This window comes from Pelophylax lessonae (assembly GCF_965119305.1).
Source record: "Pelophylax lessonae genome assembly, chromosome: 5".
Classification (NCBI taxonomy): Eukaryota; Metazoa; Chordata; class Amphibia; order Anura; family Ranidae; genus Pelophylax; species Pelophylax lessonae.
Window position 1 is genome coordinate 231,924,832 of NC_138772.1, and position 16,070 is coordinate 231,940,901.

General features: G+C 42.3%; 1 protein-coding gene across 1 annotated transcript in view; it reads right to left on the bottom strand.

Moving 5' to 3' along the window:
* Positions 1-16,070, bottom strand: part of TNS3 (tensin 3) — a 504,601-nt gene that overhangs the window by 363,777 nt on the left and 124,754 nt on the right. Inside the window, exons 5-6 of the mRNA XM_082257842.1 lie at positions 14,256-14,320; positions 42-125 (exon numbers count right to left, since the gene is read on the bottom strand). Of these exons, the coding sequence (XP_082113968.1) occupies positions 42-125; positions 14,256-14,320 (149 nt within the window). The remainder of the gene's footprint in view (positions 1-41; positions 126-14,255; positions 14,321-16,070) is intronic.

Here is a 16,070-nt window from a genome sequence, read left to right on the forward strand (position 1 = left end):
TACAGGATAAATGTGTATGCCCTTGTATATAAAGAACCTACCTTTTCTGGGAAGGTTGCATCAATACTGACACCTTATCATCAAAAAATTTCTTCATTGCAAAGCGATCAAGAGCTTGGTCAGCCCTGATGAAAAAAAAATACAAATAAATGATAACTACATGAGCTTATGAAAAATAAATTCTATAACAAATCACGAAGAGCCACCAGGAATCTACAGCTATACAGTATGGGAGGGCAAATCTGGCGTGCCCTGGTATTTTGATATATGGCCCCGCCAGTTCCAAAAATACCTGAACATCGATTGCATTCACCTGGATGCATTCAATTTCAGCAGAAAATTTTCTACCCCGCTCCACAGATTTTTCAATCTGAGGAACCAGCTAAGAATCATACGGTGCATGTCCACTTAAGCAGTCAAATTGCAATAACACCTACTATATATCACCTACTATATATTGTTCTAAATCCCCAAAAAATGTGAATATCATAGTTACATAGTTGGTAAGGTTGAATAAAGACAATAGTCCATCCAGTTTAACTTGGGTAGGTTATGTGTATCAGTAATAAAAAGTAGGAGAAATCAGCGCACACAGTATAGAAAAGCAGCATGCAATTAATAGAATAAGCACCCTTCTAAATTAATCAAAGTAATAAATAAATAAATTGCAGCACTAAAATAATGAATGGATGAACAGGGCAATCAATCACCCTTCTATATAATAAAAAGTTCATAAAGTTCAACTGTAACACGACTATAAAGGATTCACAGATATGCCATTACGGTTTAACATGAGAAAAAAGAAAAGGTCCAACATAGCGCGATACTGTGATAGACGGGTAAATCAGGGGTAAATCCTTAACATTGTCATTCAGGGCCGCTCCAAACAGGTGATCCCCACAAAGGGATATCAGATAAGGCCTTCTAAGGAGTCTGGTCAGCAGACCAGCATTTCAGCAAAACAACACGCTGAAAAAACGCTGCTGATACATACAGCCTAAGAATAAGGAAGCCACAGCAAAAGAGGGTTTACAGGGGAAAAAAAAAAAAAAGAAAACAGCTGTAGCCCCTGGACTAACCGGTCCACCAGCTCCGCAAAGGCAGGGAAAGTTGCTCCCCCTCCAGGTCCCGGCGTAAGAGTTTAGCCCACTCGTTTGAGACACCAGGGCAAAAGTAAACACCGACCTAAGTGCCGTACCAGCCACAAAGAACATATGGTGGGCCGGAGCCTTCGCTCTTCTATCAGCCAGGACTGTAAAAGGTGGGGAGCTCAACAACCAGGCATAAGGTAGATTCAGGCAACCTGGAAACCGGCGAGTTCATTATAGATGGGACCGCCCAATTGCAAGCAGGGAGTCCTCTGAAGGACACTGCATAACCAAGATGAGTGCATTTTGGACAACCCCACTGTTTTTATAGACACAAAACAGGAGGTGAGGGTCACCAACTGCGATCCCACAAGGGATCCCGCAAGGGAGTCAGGTCCCACAAATGAACCACCTACTGGACCCTGCAAAAAAAACAAAAAAACGGGGGTCGCCCTCCGAGCCCCTCCGTAGAGGCCTGCATGAAAATAAATGGCCCCCTCAAAGGGGGCCGCCCACCATGACACGGACTTGCAGGCAAGATCCACAGACAGTGTGCAGCACTAAAAGGGCAAGTGCCCTACGCAATAACGGCGGCATGCTGTCATAAAAAATGTGACCACCTCCACAGCGCCCCCCCCCCCCAAGGAGGGCGCCAACCTGGTCGCATGGCCTAATAGGCCGCAGCCTAAATTTTGGTGGAGGCCCAGCCACACAGATCCCATCCAAGGGAAGGCGGATGGCTACAGGACACTCACAGGGGCCGCCCCCCCAAGGAGGCGCCCACTCGGCTGTGGCCTAGTAGGCCGCGAGCCAGAGCCGACCGCCCTGGGGACAACGGGGGAGAGGGCGGATGCCCAAACAGAGGGTGGTGGCTTCAGCCACCCTCACTGGGGCCTCCCACATCGTTTCCGGCTGGTAGGGCACAAAGCCATGGCCGACATTTTCTGGCCGGGCCGGCCGCGCGCAGCGAAAACCCACGGATGTGAACCCATAGGCTACCCCAGCCCAACACAACAGCCGGAAGCCTTTTGGACCCCCCTGCCCAGGTCACTAACCCCCAGGACCCTGTTGTAACCCCCAAGGTGTGCGCCTGGATAGAACTGGTCAGCAGCAAACCCCAAAGGAAACCCCTCTTCAGAGCACATGGCAAAAACCTGCTCACAACCATGGGAAGACCCACAGTGACCCTAGAGGGGCAGGGGAGACGGAGAGAAACCCAGGAGTCCCACCGCCCCAGGGAGGGGCCCACATCCACCCCAAAGCCCGCAAGGGGGAGAGAGGGGGACAACTACTTACCATACCGTGGAACCGGGTGGGCACCACTCGAGACAGAACACCTCTCCACCGGATTGGGGGTGCTGTCGGCCAGGAGGAACACTGTGACTCAGGCCAAGGCCAGGTCAAATGATTCCTCGCAAGACGTTTAACTCGCAGGCCTGCCCCCGTCCAATGGGGCTATGTCGCGGTTGACCTAGTGCGGAGCTGAGGCCTGCGCGCACGCGCTGGCAGGACTGGGGAGACCTTAAGGATCTAGAATATCCAGTCCGTCGCCCAGCCCAGCAGTTGATTGTAGTTCTCACAGCAACAGAAAAAAATAAAAGGAGGAAAAAATTCTATTTAAAAAGGAAAAAATGCTAGGACCAGAGATCCCAGAAGGAAACCACTTCCTCTTACCTGCTTACTCCTGACTAGGCAGAAAAAAACTGAATGCCTATAGCAGGAAGTAGAAGTATACCCCCTGGGACTGTCCCATAGGCATGGTAAAAGCTTTTTCCTGCCTAGTGTCCTGCCTAGTGTAATTCTTAAGGACGAGCAGCCCAAACCAACTATTTAAAGATGATTTTTTTTTTTACTGTGCGTTCTTCTTTATAACAGCTCGGGTATGATAAAGTTTGAAACACAAAATCATAAATTATAATATAATAAATAACTATAAATAAGTTAAAGTATATATATATATATATATATATTGTGACAGGAAGTCAGGTAAATCTATGGGTGTTGTCACCGACGGGAGATATATTTCTGCTTGGTTCAGACAATTCACCAATTACCATCAGGTGTCGGCTGCAGAGGTAGGCAGGAAGGTGTACGGAAGTTGAGAAAACTTTCAGCTGTTCAGAATGAGGCAATTAAGACCTCTATAAATTTGTCCAAAGGGAGTCTATTGATTGCTGTCTTCTGAGGCTGTGTAAGCTGGGGAGAGCAGTCAGATGAGAGACTTCTAAAGGTGAGGTGTTGAACTTTTTCTGTGTAAAGAAAACACAAATGGACATTTGAGTGTCTGCTGTAGGACCAGCAGTGTCTGCCCATCAGTAGGTTGGGAAGACTTCTTAGGTAGGTTCCGGTGTGTGAGAAGGTAGAAGCCCACAGCGGCCAGGATTTATTATGTGTTTTATTTTGATTTTTTGATGTTTTTGCTGCATGCACTTGTTTGATGAAATTGGAAGAATAAACCATAAACTGTTGTTTTCAATCACTCCTCGGCTATCTCCCTGTGTGACGAACCCCCCAAAAGGGGTTATCCACACCTGCTACTGAGCTAATCCCTCACATATGGTGGAGTGCCGCGGGCAGTTAAAGTAAACCCAAAATGGAGGAGATACTGAAACAACTGATTATATCGAATGCAGCCCAACAGCAGGCAAATGCAGCTCAACAGCAGGCAAATGCGGATTTTCAGCGGAGCTTTGCAGCTCAACAACAGGCTCACCAAGAGAGCATTGCAGCTGAACAACAGGCTCACCAAGAGAGCATTGCAGCTCAACAACAGGCTCACCAAGAGAGCATGGCAGCTCACCGAGAGGCCATTGTAGGCTTGGAACAGAGACAACAGCAGCAAATGGAGGCCATTGTGAAACAGCTTCAGAGACAGCAGACTGAGGCTGGGAGTCAGGCCAGTAACATACCGACTTTTCGGGTAAACCACTTATTGCCAAAGATGACTACAGATGAGGACCCTGAGATGTTTCTGACCACGTTTGAAAGAACAGCGGAGAAAGAGAGTTGGCCTAAAGAACAGTGGGCTGGACTAGTGGCCCCCCTATTAGCTGGAGAAGCCCAAAAGGCATATTTTGACTTGGAACTTGCAGATGCAAAAAACTATGATCGATTAAAAGTGGAAATATTGGCATGTTTTGGGGTAACCTTGGATGTCCATGCTCAGCGGGTCCACAGTTGGAGTTATCAGCTGAAGAAACCACCCCGGTCGCAGATGTATGACCTCATCCATTTGGCTAAGAAATGGCTGCAGCCAGAAATTCTGTCCGGACCAGAAATTTTGGAGCGAGTAGTCATGGACAAATTTCTTAGGTCTCTTCCTAACACCCTGCAGAAATGGGCGAGCCATGGTGGTCCGGAAACCGCAGACAAATTAGTAGACCTGGTCGAAAGGTACCTAACAACTGAGAATTTTACCTCTTTTTCCAGAGATGCACAGACTTTTCACCCCAAGACCAGACCCTCCCCATATATCTATATCGTGTATATCGATCTATCTATCTATCTATCTATCTATCTATCTATCTATCTATCTATCTATCTAGTACAGTGAAACTGCAGGAAAGGGCACTGGGGGGCAAACTAATGTCAATGTATTTTATTTTGTAATGTAATCCAATAGGATTACAATATATCAGTGTGTTTGTGTGTATTACTTTTCAAATTTGCCGCCGGTTCCACCTCCCTGCGAGCGTCACGTCGCAGGAAGCGGAAGCCGGGGCTCACAGCATCGGGTGGAAGATCCGGCCACTGTATGCTGCAGGGACACATCGTGGGATCCCGGGGACAAGGTAAGTACCCTCTACCAGGATCCAGCAATGCTCCCTGGCGGTACCCCGAGTGTGGCTCAGGGTTACTGCTAATGGCACTGAAATTTAAACCCGAGCCACACTCGGGAATACCACTGAGGTTAATACAGAAATGTTGGCTTACTGAAAAGTATATCCATGTACAGTATAGTATGCACTCAATACTTGCTGGGGGCTTCTTTTGCATGAATTACTGCATCAATGTGGCGTAGCATGGAGGTGATCAGCCTGTGGCACTGCTGAGGTGTTAGGGAAGCCCAGGTTGCTTTGATAGCGGCCTTCAGGTCATCTGCATTATTAAGTCTGGTGTCTCACCTTCCACTTGACATTACCCCACAGATTCTCTTTGGGGTTTAGGTAAGGTGTGTTTGCTTTCAATGCAGCTGAGAACAGAGGGAATGCGACCACTTATAAAAAAAAAAGGGGAAAGGCTGAGAAACATCCACTGATTGAGCTTGCTTTGGTGAGGCACAGCCATAAGTGGTTGGACTGCTGGTATGCCTCGGGAGTTGCCTATGGTTTGAGGTTGATTCAGCGGAGCATTGTTACATGCTATTTGACCGCTAGTATTTGGTAAGCAGCCATTACTTACTAATCAGCACGGAGGTGGTTCACAGAGTACTTGGAGGAGTTTTTTGAACAGCACACTTGCAGTTCTTCACGTTTGGGACTGTTTTATCTTTTCACTATTTGCACATGGGGCTCTTCCTTAAGGATTTTATTATGGTTATATGAAATTGTTTCACTTTTTTTTCTCTATACATGGTTACACAGTATCACTTTTTGTTATTGTTCCAATTTATTAATGTTTTTTTCACAAAATACATTCATTTCAGATATTTATCTGACATTTTTAATTTTAAGATAGCACACTAGTATTTTTTCAACACATGTTGTGTAAATAGCATCACATAGCAAACATAGTGGGGTTTTCTCAAATTTGACTGCAAAAGTAGAATTACGCTTTACACAATGTATCTTTCCTCTCTATTCAGAGAGAGAAACCTAGGGGCAGGCTTAACAGTGACTGATTCACTATGGTAGCCAATTAGAGGCTACCACAAAGTTTACATGACCCGGAATTGAGATCTCTGGGTTTCGATCGTTAGTATGGGACCCGGGGGTCTTGGCAAGACCCCAGGTCACTGTGCTGGGAGTGCGCTGTGTGGCCCACCCCAGGGCAGGCCGCACAAAAAAAAAAAAAATTGCCCAGTGAGGCCGCATATGTGTGTTGGGTCGGCGTGAAGGGGTTAAAGAAGAATTATAGGTAGGAAAATTGGATACATCTTTGTCCAGCTTGGACAAATGTAACTACGCATATACCATACCTGGTCAATCCCCCTGCAAGCTGGAAATCACTGAAACAAACACTGCTACTCCAGTGATCTTTGCTTGTTTCCAGGTCCTGTGCTAAACAGCTGTCCTGTTGCATTCTGAACTCAGGAGGTCGACTGCTCAGCGGCATTCAGAGCTGACTATTTATATCAAATCAACTGTAAAGCCAATTATCATAGAAATCCCAGTTTAACACAGTGATTGCTGGTCAATAGGGGGCGCAGCCGCCCCAAGGCTAGTCACTGTAACATCAGCATAAAAAAAAAAAAAAAGTGTACCTTTAATGGCAGCGGGGCGCTAGACACACTGAGGCTATGGAGAGGGGTGGGTGTTTTGGCATCATGTGCCAGTTTCTTGCAAGCTGATTGGCGGCCCTTTAGAGTGTCCTTGGGGCGCAGAGCGATGCGTCCGAACACTCCCACTCACAATTGCTGTCCTGTGATTGGTCCAGGACCGGCGTCTGACGTCGCCAGCTACACACTGATGTTGCTGGCAGATAGAGGAGCACATTGCCGGTGCAGGCAGATAGAAGAGCACACAGGGCTCCCTCTTCCTCCCTGCAGGCACACCGCAAGCTGTAGGAAGCACGAGGTAAGTGTTTCATTGATCATGTGCTGAGACTGAGGGTGATGATGCCCATCTGTTGAGCACTGACAGGTGATCAGGATCGCTGTGTGATGTTGTGGGCCAGAGCTTTCCTCTCCAGGGGGTGAGTGTAGGTTCTCTTAGCAGCCTTAGTTAGAGCTGTGTTTGGATGTATTCACTTTGTGCTGGGGATCCCTCTGAAGAGCAGCAGCAGGAGCACAGCCTCGGTGTAGCAGCAGCGCAGCCAGCCGGGGTAAGTTTCCTGTACCACTCATGATCCTTTGTTTGGGATGGAGCAAAAATAATTACCGATCACATGGCTGTAGGAATGGAAGTGTCAGGTTTATTGGGGTGATTAAATAATAGAAAAAAAAAAACATGGATTTAAAAAGCCATGTAGACTATAGAGATTGTGAACAGCACAGCTTCCATCTTGTTTTGGAGGTGAATGAAAGTTCATATATGTTCTTTTGCAAAATGTCTGTTACAAGATAGTCTAGAATTTCTACAGAGATCTTTGTATTTCTTGTAGTCATAAAAAAGGTGGTACATGGACATCTCATCAGATAAGGGTGATTTTAGCCAGACACCATACTAGTCACTGATGTCCAGACGTTAGTCTGTCTGTATTTAACAATGGACAATAGTGTATTCATTAGGTTCATTTGAACTATAAGTTTTTAAAGATACATTATCATGTGTGAGAAGATATTACCAATAATTATGTCATTATATTATGTAAGGCATATACATATTTAGAAATGATCTGTATATCACATTTTGGTTTTATATTCTTGCACATAGTAATTTTACTTAGATAAAGAGTGAATACTAATTACCTCATTTTAGAGAAGTTTGTAGTTAAGTTTTTATGACCGCTATAGATCTTCCAATCCTAGCCTAAATGTCTGACAGTAATGGCAGAATTCAAATAATTAATGGACTTTCACTAGCAGAGGTCAATAGGGTCATCAGATAAGAATATGCTCTAATTATTTTATATGCTGAATCTAATGAACGGTACAACACTGCCTCCTTTGGACAAGCTACTAAATGCAGTCTTGTGGTAATTCAGTATTTTCCAATATAAATATATATTGTATTATTAATAATTATCTTTATAAATGGTTTATCAGATCCAATAATTGCCAAGATGAGTGATGGAGATATAGATGGACATGTATGTATGTATGTACTGAGAGTATGGACAAAGTTTTATGTTGTGTTTTGTGGATAATCTTGAATTTAAAGAAATCATCATTTAACTTTATTATCCGAAGTATTGGGTTAATTATTAAAGAGGCGTGACTATGACCTCACCAGTTAATGGATAGAATATCCCAACCAATGGGGATAATGTTCCTCCCTCTGGGTTTAACTTATGGTAATTTTAATAGTCCTTTGTTCAAACCATATAAAAAGGAGAACCCAGATGTGAGACACATATTACATACTGACAACACACCTTACACTGGCAACATACACACTACTACATCCATCGATATACTCATCCAGACATACTCCATCTTGCTCCATCATTTATCTGAAACTTTGAGGGAAGCCAAACGAAACTCCTCCCTCACTGGCCACCATCTTGGAAAGGCATCCATCTTAAGGACTCTGGTAATGACCATTTGAAGCTAGCAGCCATCTTAAGTGTGGTAAATATAACCATGCTGTGTTATTTGATATTATTAACAATTGTTTATTTCCTTCCTTATATGTTTTATATTGCATATTTAAGGGTAATACGATTACAATCCCAGCCGCATAAACCATAATAGATTTTTCTCTAAAAAGCTGATTTTTGTTTTTATAAATTTTTATGAATATCAGATATAGCGCATTATTTGCGATTTTAGTCTTCCGTTTTGCATAGCTTATTCTCGCTCCATCTGCAGTGGAATGACTTTCGGCTATGCAATTCGCAGACAATTGTGGTCTGATTATATAGAACACTTACTTATGGTTTATGCTATACCTGGAGAAAAGGTAATCTTGCTTTTATTTTTACTTTCATTATTGAGCTAAACATCACATTGCATTGATTGTTTTAATGTTAACAAAAGGGGAGGGGACAGCGCTCAACAAATTGATTGTTAAAAAATCTCATAAAATATATAAAATTCTCAAAAAAGTGTATAGTGCAATCCAATATATACCAAATGAATTCAATGCATCAATTCTTAGTATATCACATTCCAATAAAGTGACCGTGCTTAGTGTCAAAAGTCCATCGGAACAAAGTGACAATGCATAAATTCAAAAGTAAAAAACATATAAATAGTCTTTATGTGCAAAAAAGCAAGTGCAAAGATAAGTGCTTAAAAGTGCTCAAATGTCCTATCAGGAGTGCTTCCTTTGATCGTGATGAAAGGAGAAGAAAAGGAAAATCCACCACCGGATGTATAACACACTTACCAGATGGCCCCTTGGGGTCTAGCATTGGTAAGTGGTATGCTGTATGCAGAATCCTAACAGAATGGAATGCCGACCTCAGCTTGAATATGAATCTCTCCACTCAATTCGATCAATGAATCGCCTTCAATACCTCTCCTCAGACCATAACCACCCCGATCATAAAAAGAGAAAAAACTCCATGGTGTAGTATGTAATCTTTGTTTAATTGAAGAAAAATGGAGCCACTTACATCAGGTTAAGCAAGGAGAAGCAGTACAGCATCGCACGCCGGTTTGCGCTCAGGCTGCGTTCCAAGGAACCGGAAGTGACGTTGGCGTAATGCGTGGACCCGACCGGTTTCGTCAGCCTACGTGTGACGTTATCAGAGATTATCAGTGTGTTATACATCCGGTGGTGGATTTTCCTTTTCTTCTCCTTTCATCACGATCAAAGGAAGCACTCCTGATAGGACATTTGAGAACTTTTAAGCACTTATCTTTGCACTTGCTTTTTTGCACATAAAGACTATTTATATGTTTTTTACTTTTGAATTTATGCATTGTCACTTTTTTTCCGATGGACTTTTGACACTAAGCACGGTCACTTTATTGGAATGTGATATACTAAGAATTGATGCATTAAATTAATTTGGTATATATTGGATTGCACTATACACTTTTTTGAGAATTTTATATATTTTATAAGATTTTTTAACAATCAATTTGTTGAGCGCTGTCCCCTCCCCATTTGTTAACATTCTTTAAACACGTGTTGTTTTAGGACTAGCTGCTCAATAATAACAATTTTCTAATTTTATTTACCACTAAGTATTTATTATCAATTAGCACTGTGGGTCCTAGGCGCGGTTACGTGATTTATAAAATCACCCCTTTTTTATTCCATTGATTGTTTTAAGTTTGTATTTTATGTATGAGTTATCTTTTTGTGTCATTTCCAGTTTGATCATATATTGTGAATACATGTCTTGTGAATAAATATTCTTATATATATTCCTTACTGTAGACTGTACTCACTAAGATTGATATATGCTTTTAAAAAGAAATTAATCAATTAAAAAGAATTCGCTACATATTGATTTGTGGAAATAAGTTCAGATTCTCCTACCTCACAGATCTTTGCTTACTGACATAAATAGACACTGTTATATTCAGAGCAGTATAAACATTCTAACAGAAGAGTCATTGCACCCTGTGTACTCTGAGCTCCATCCCTTCTCTTCTACCCTATGCAGGGATGCAGGGGGTGGCATGCATGCAATGATCCTCAACACAGCCGTAACTTGACAATTATACATCTCACTTATCAGTTTTTTTCAGCCCTGTAAACAGATGGCTTGTACTGCCATGCACAGTGTTAGTTATTTAAACATGTCTCTGCTACCCCATGTGAAAATCTACCCCTATGTATAGCAGAGTGAGTTGCTGGGATTTCAACACTGTTAAGGTAGGACAGTTACTAGGCTATGTCCCTGGAACCCCATGTGATCATTTATCCTTGTGCATGGCAGTAGGTTGCTATGATTTCAGCACTCTTGGCAGGACAGTTCCTGGACCATGTCCCTGGAACACTATGTAAACGATTACCCCTGTGTGTGGAGTTGCTGGGATCTCAGCACTCTGGGTTGGCCAGTTCCTGGACCATGTCCCTGGAACACCATGTAAACATTTACCCCCTGTGTGTGGAGTTGCTGGGATCTAAGCACTCTTGGTTGGACATTTCCTGGACCATGTCCCTGGAACCCCATGTGAAAATCCACCTCTCTGCAGGGCAGAGTGAGTTGCTGGGATATCAGCACTGTTAACCACTTAAGCCCCAGGCCTATTTCTGACACTTTTTGTTTACAAGTTAAAATCAGTATTTTTTCCTAGAAAACTACTTAGAACCCCCAAACATTATATATATATTTTTAGCAAAGACTCTGGAGAATAAAACGGCGGTCATTGCAATATTTTTTGTCACTATTTGCACAGCGGTCTTTAAAACTCAATTTTTTTGGAAAAATTACAAAAAATCACATTTCACTGCATTAAAAAAAACGGTAAAGTTAGCCCATTTTTTTGTATATTGTGAAAGATGATGTCACCCCGAGTAAATAGATACCCAACATGTTCCGGTTTAAAATTGCGCACACCCGTGGAATGGCGACAAACTACGGTCAATAGAAATCTCAATAGGCGACGCTTTAAAAAATTTTAACAGTTACCAGTTTAGAGTTAGAGTGTAGCTCTTTTTTTTAAACGAATGCTCACACGATACCTCATATGTGTGGCTTGAACAGCGATTTAATTCGCGGCTCGACTTCCGTATACGTTTTCTTTCGTGCTTGAGCTAACGGTGACGGGGGCGGCTAAAAATTTTTTTTTTCCCTATTTATTTATTTATTTTTTAAACTTTATCACAGGTTTTTAAAAAAAAAAAAAAAAATCTGATCACTTTTATTGCTGTCACAAGCAATGTAAACATCCCTTGCGAAACCAATATGCAGTGACAGGTACTCTTTATGGAGTGATCGAGGGTCTAAAAGACCCTAGACCCCTCCACTACACTTCCAAAAACAGCATTTTTGTATACAGTTGTTTTTTAGATCTGCCGCCTTTTGCAGCAGAGTAACCCGGACGTGACGTCATGGACGCCGCCTCCGGGTTACATCATCGGAGACCCAAAAGAAGCCGCTTCCGGATTAGATCGGGACTCCCTGAGTCCCGCACCGGCTGGTTGCTCGAGTCTCCCAGTGGGACGGGAGACCCGGGCAAAGCCGCGGAAGGCGGCGGGAGGGACATCCCCTCCCGCTCACCCAGGTAACGATCGAGCGGCTCCGGAGCTAGAGGCATCATGCCAGTAGAACACCGCAAAGTCTGCCGACGTACCCCTACGTCACTTTGCGGTAAGTGGTTAAGGTAGGACAGTTCCTGTGCCATGTCCCTGGAACCCTATGTGAACAACTACCCCTTTACATGGCAGTGAGTTGCTGGGATTTCAGCAGTTAGCTTTGGCACTTCCTGGACCATGTCCCTGGAACTCTAGGTGAACATCTACCTCTGTATATTGCAGTGAGTTGCTGAGATTTCAGTACTGTTCGCTTTGGACAGTTCCTGGACCATGTTCCTGGAACCCCATGTGAACATCTACCCCTGGGCATGGCAGTGAGTTGTTGGGATCTTAGCACTGTTGAGGTAGGACAGTTTCTGGACCATGTCTCTGGAACCCCATGTGAACATCCTGGTACCCCACCAAAATCCACCATTGTGCAGGGCAAAGTAAGTTGCTGCTCTTTTGGATTTCAGCACTGTTAGTTTTAGACAAAATAAAAATATTTTAACATTTTAGGCCAATTTGTTTTCTGCTAAATATTTTTGTACCTTGTTTTCTGCTACATATTTTTGTACCTTGATTACTGAAGGCCCCTTTCGCACTTGTGTGACCTCAAAGTCACGCAATTTTTTACTGCGTTTTTTGCCGCAAAGCAATGCCTATTAAATTTTTCTGTTTGCGCCCCCCCCCCCCCCCAAAAAAAAATTTTGAGCACCAGCAGCCACTGGTTTAACATGATTTTCTGTGAACGGTTAGGATCAGAATTTTCTTCAATATGTTGAGCTTCTGCCATAAAATCGATGTTTACCTGTTTTGTTATGTAAAACAATGATAACAAAATGTTTCGTACAGAGAATTAGCTAAACTATTTCTTTAGTATACCTATGATAAAACTTCCTTGTTTTATATGCCACAAAAAAAATACTTTCATTTTCTGTCTAAAGGCTTGTAAGGAGACATCTTTTTACTCCGTCTCCAGGGCTCAACAGGATGTGACTAGAAATCTCTACAAAACAAAACTAATGAAAGAGATTTATAGTGTCTTATACACAGCTGTCACTGGAGCAAGTGTTGCCCACTGAAAGACTTCAACCATACCAGTTTCAATGTCCATCACTTTTTGGCCTAGTGACAACCGACAAAGGCCATACAGAGGGTAGCAAACTTTAGGTTAAAAATATCTATTTAGGAATTCAAAGCCATATGTACACATAAGATTTACATATGCCCACAGACATCTGAAAATATTTCCTCAATCTGGCTGTTTATAGCCTAGTCAGGGAACATGTGAATACCCATTGGTCCTTATTAACCATGGCAAATGCCCTCTGCCCAAACTTTCTTAGCGCTCTTAGTTGTAGCTCGTGAAAAGGTGTGTACTAGTAATGTCACCTGTATGCTAAAGTTAAAACAAAGATGTATCTCTAAACAATCACAAATTGCTGAAAGCTTAAACCAGTTCTTTCTGCACTACAGCAGCACCAAATCCCAATGAAGGTTCCCCATTTGTTTTTTACCTACTGAGGACATAAGTACCACAAAATCACCCTGTCTGAGCTTTAACATCTCCTGGATGACCTCCGCCTTCATATATATTGAATGTTTTTTATGTTACATTAGGGCACAAGTACGCAGTGTTTTAAGCTGAAGAGAATTGATTTTATTTACATGTTCATTATATGCTATACAAAACAATGAATTAAATTAGAACTAAACTGTATCTAAACAACACAAAATCACCCATCCATACATGTCTCCATACTTTATTTTGCAGAGAAAACACCCTGAAAAACTACTGCTTGTATTTCTAGTCACAGCCAGCTTAAGTAAAGGCAGATGATTTATCCATCTGCCCTTAACCCAGGCAGGCAGGTGGGTTAGCCAAGCTGAAAAAAGGCCCTCCGCCCCTCCTCCTGGTGAAAGAAAGAAAAGTGCTCATGAAGACACCTGGGATGTATGACATTATTCTGGGTCAAGGTCAGAAATCAAAAAGCAAGAAAAAAATATATAAACAAAAATATAAATAAAAATAAAACAAGTAAATAAAATCCATTCACTAATGCTAGCAGCATACGTATTTAAAATAGTTAATGATTTTAGAGAGTTTAGTTCTGATTTATTGAGAAGATATAAAAAGGGAAGTTGGGTAATTCCAGATTTTATATGCAGTTTCACATCAGTCATATAAAAATATTTCTTAACTCACCCTAGAGATACATCAGTAAAGTGCATATATGATGATATAACAACTCCAATTCTTCCTTTTCCACCCTAAAGAAAATGACACAAAAACAATGATGAAGCAATAACAGAAGTTTGTTGGTGGAAGCAATCTAATGGTCTTCCTAGTTGAAACACAGACTGAAAACACAGAAAAAACTATGGTAAATTAAATCTTAAAATCCTTTTGGAAAGCAGGTAGGTTTTTTCTTTTTTTTTTTTTAACTCAGAAGCTGTTGCAATTACTTAGGCTCAGGTCACATTGGTGCGATGTTGGAAACCCTGTGAATCCACTGCAGGTTCCTGCATCACATCCAACTCGCAGGCAGTTCACACAGCCATATGCGAACCGCTGGAAATGTCCATACAAAGTTAATGACACCCCCAGCTTGGTTTGCATATCGCAGTGCGAACTGTCAATACGGACAGGAATCGGATCGTAAAGGTGTGAACACCCATGCGATCCAGTTCTAGTGTGGACCAAAAAAAGGGTCCTGCAAGACTATGGTCCGAATGCGATGCGAGTTCAGCCATACAATCTGTATGGCTGAATTTGCATTGCACAGACATCGCATGTGATTTGCAAAGCAGTGTGGTGCGGATCACATGCAATGTCTTCCATTGCACCAATGTGAACCGAACCTGAAAGCAGATCTGAGCCTAGAAACAACACATTAATATATTGCACCTTACCAATCTTTAGATGTGGTGGCTGCATAATTTTTAATTTTTTGGCAAGTACAGAAAACACCTTTTTAAACTTTTTAGGAATGCAGTGTTTGGGCCTGTTCACACAGGGCAGTGACTGGTATTTTTCCATAGGCAACCCCAGTCACCACTAGGATACATAGCAAACGAATGGGTTTTTTTTGCCCCATTCTCATTACAACACAGCCAGGAGGTGCGGTAAAATGCAGCATTATAAATTCTGGATGTGGTCACATCCCTTTAGCGCCTGATATTTTAAATGCATGTACAAGCTATTAGTATATCTTTTCTCTGTGCTGCACTGCATGTCACTACATAGCAAGTGTAATGCACCACGGGGCTGTGCAGTGACCTGAATAAAGTGTCACTTTGTACTTTTCAATAAATTTCCCCCCAAAAAAGGGACCTCTGTGATGTGGATGAGTCAATGGTTGAGAAGGATTTGGGTGTTCTGGTAGATCATAAGCTTAATAATAGCAAGCAATGCCAAGTTGCAGTTTTTAAAGATAAAGCTAGCAAAACACATTTTTGTATTAAGAAATGCTAGAGAGAAAGATGTATTTTTTTCCCCTGTACAAATCAGTAAGACCTCATCTGGAATATGCAGTTCAGTTTTGGGCACCAGTTTACAAAAAGGATATCGGGGAACTGGAGAAAGTGCAGAGAAAGGTAACCAACCTGATAAAAAGCATGGAGGAGCTCAGCTATGAGCAAAGATGAGAGGAACTGAATTTATTCTCTCTTGAGAAGAGGAGATTAAGGGGGGATATGATCACCACGTTTAAATACATAACGGGTCCATATAGTGAATTTGGTTTTGAGGTTTTCACATTCAGGTCACTACAAAAGATAAGGGGGATGCTTTACATCTAGAGGAAAGGAGATTTAACCTCCACATACGGAAAGGTTTCTTCGCAGTAAGAGCTGTTAAAGTGTGGAATAGACTTACTCAAAAATTGGTTCTGGACAGCTCAGTTGATTGTTAAAAAAAAAAAGCTGGATGCATTCCTAAATGCACAAAATATAAATGGATACTAACATTAACCACTTGCCGACCGCCGCAAGTACATATACTGCGGCGGTCAGCCCCTCA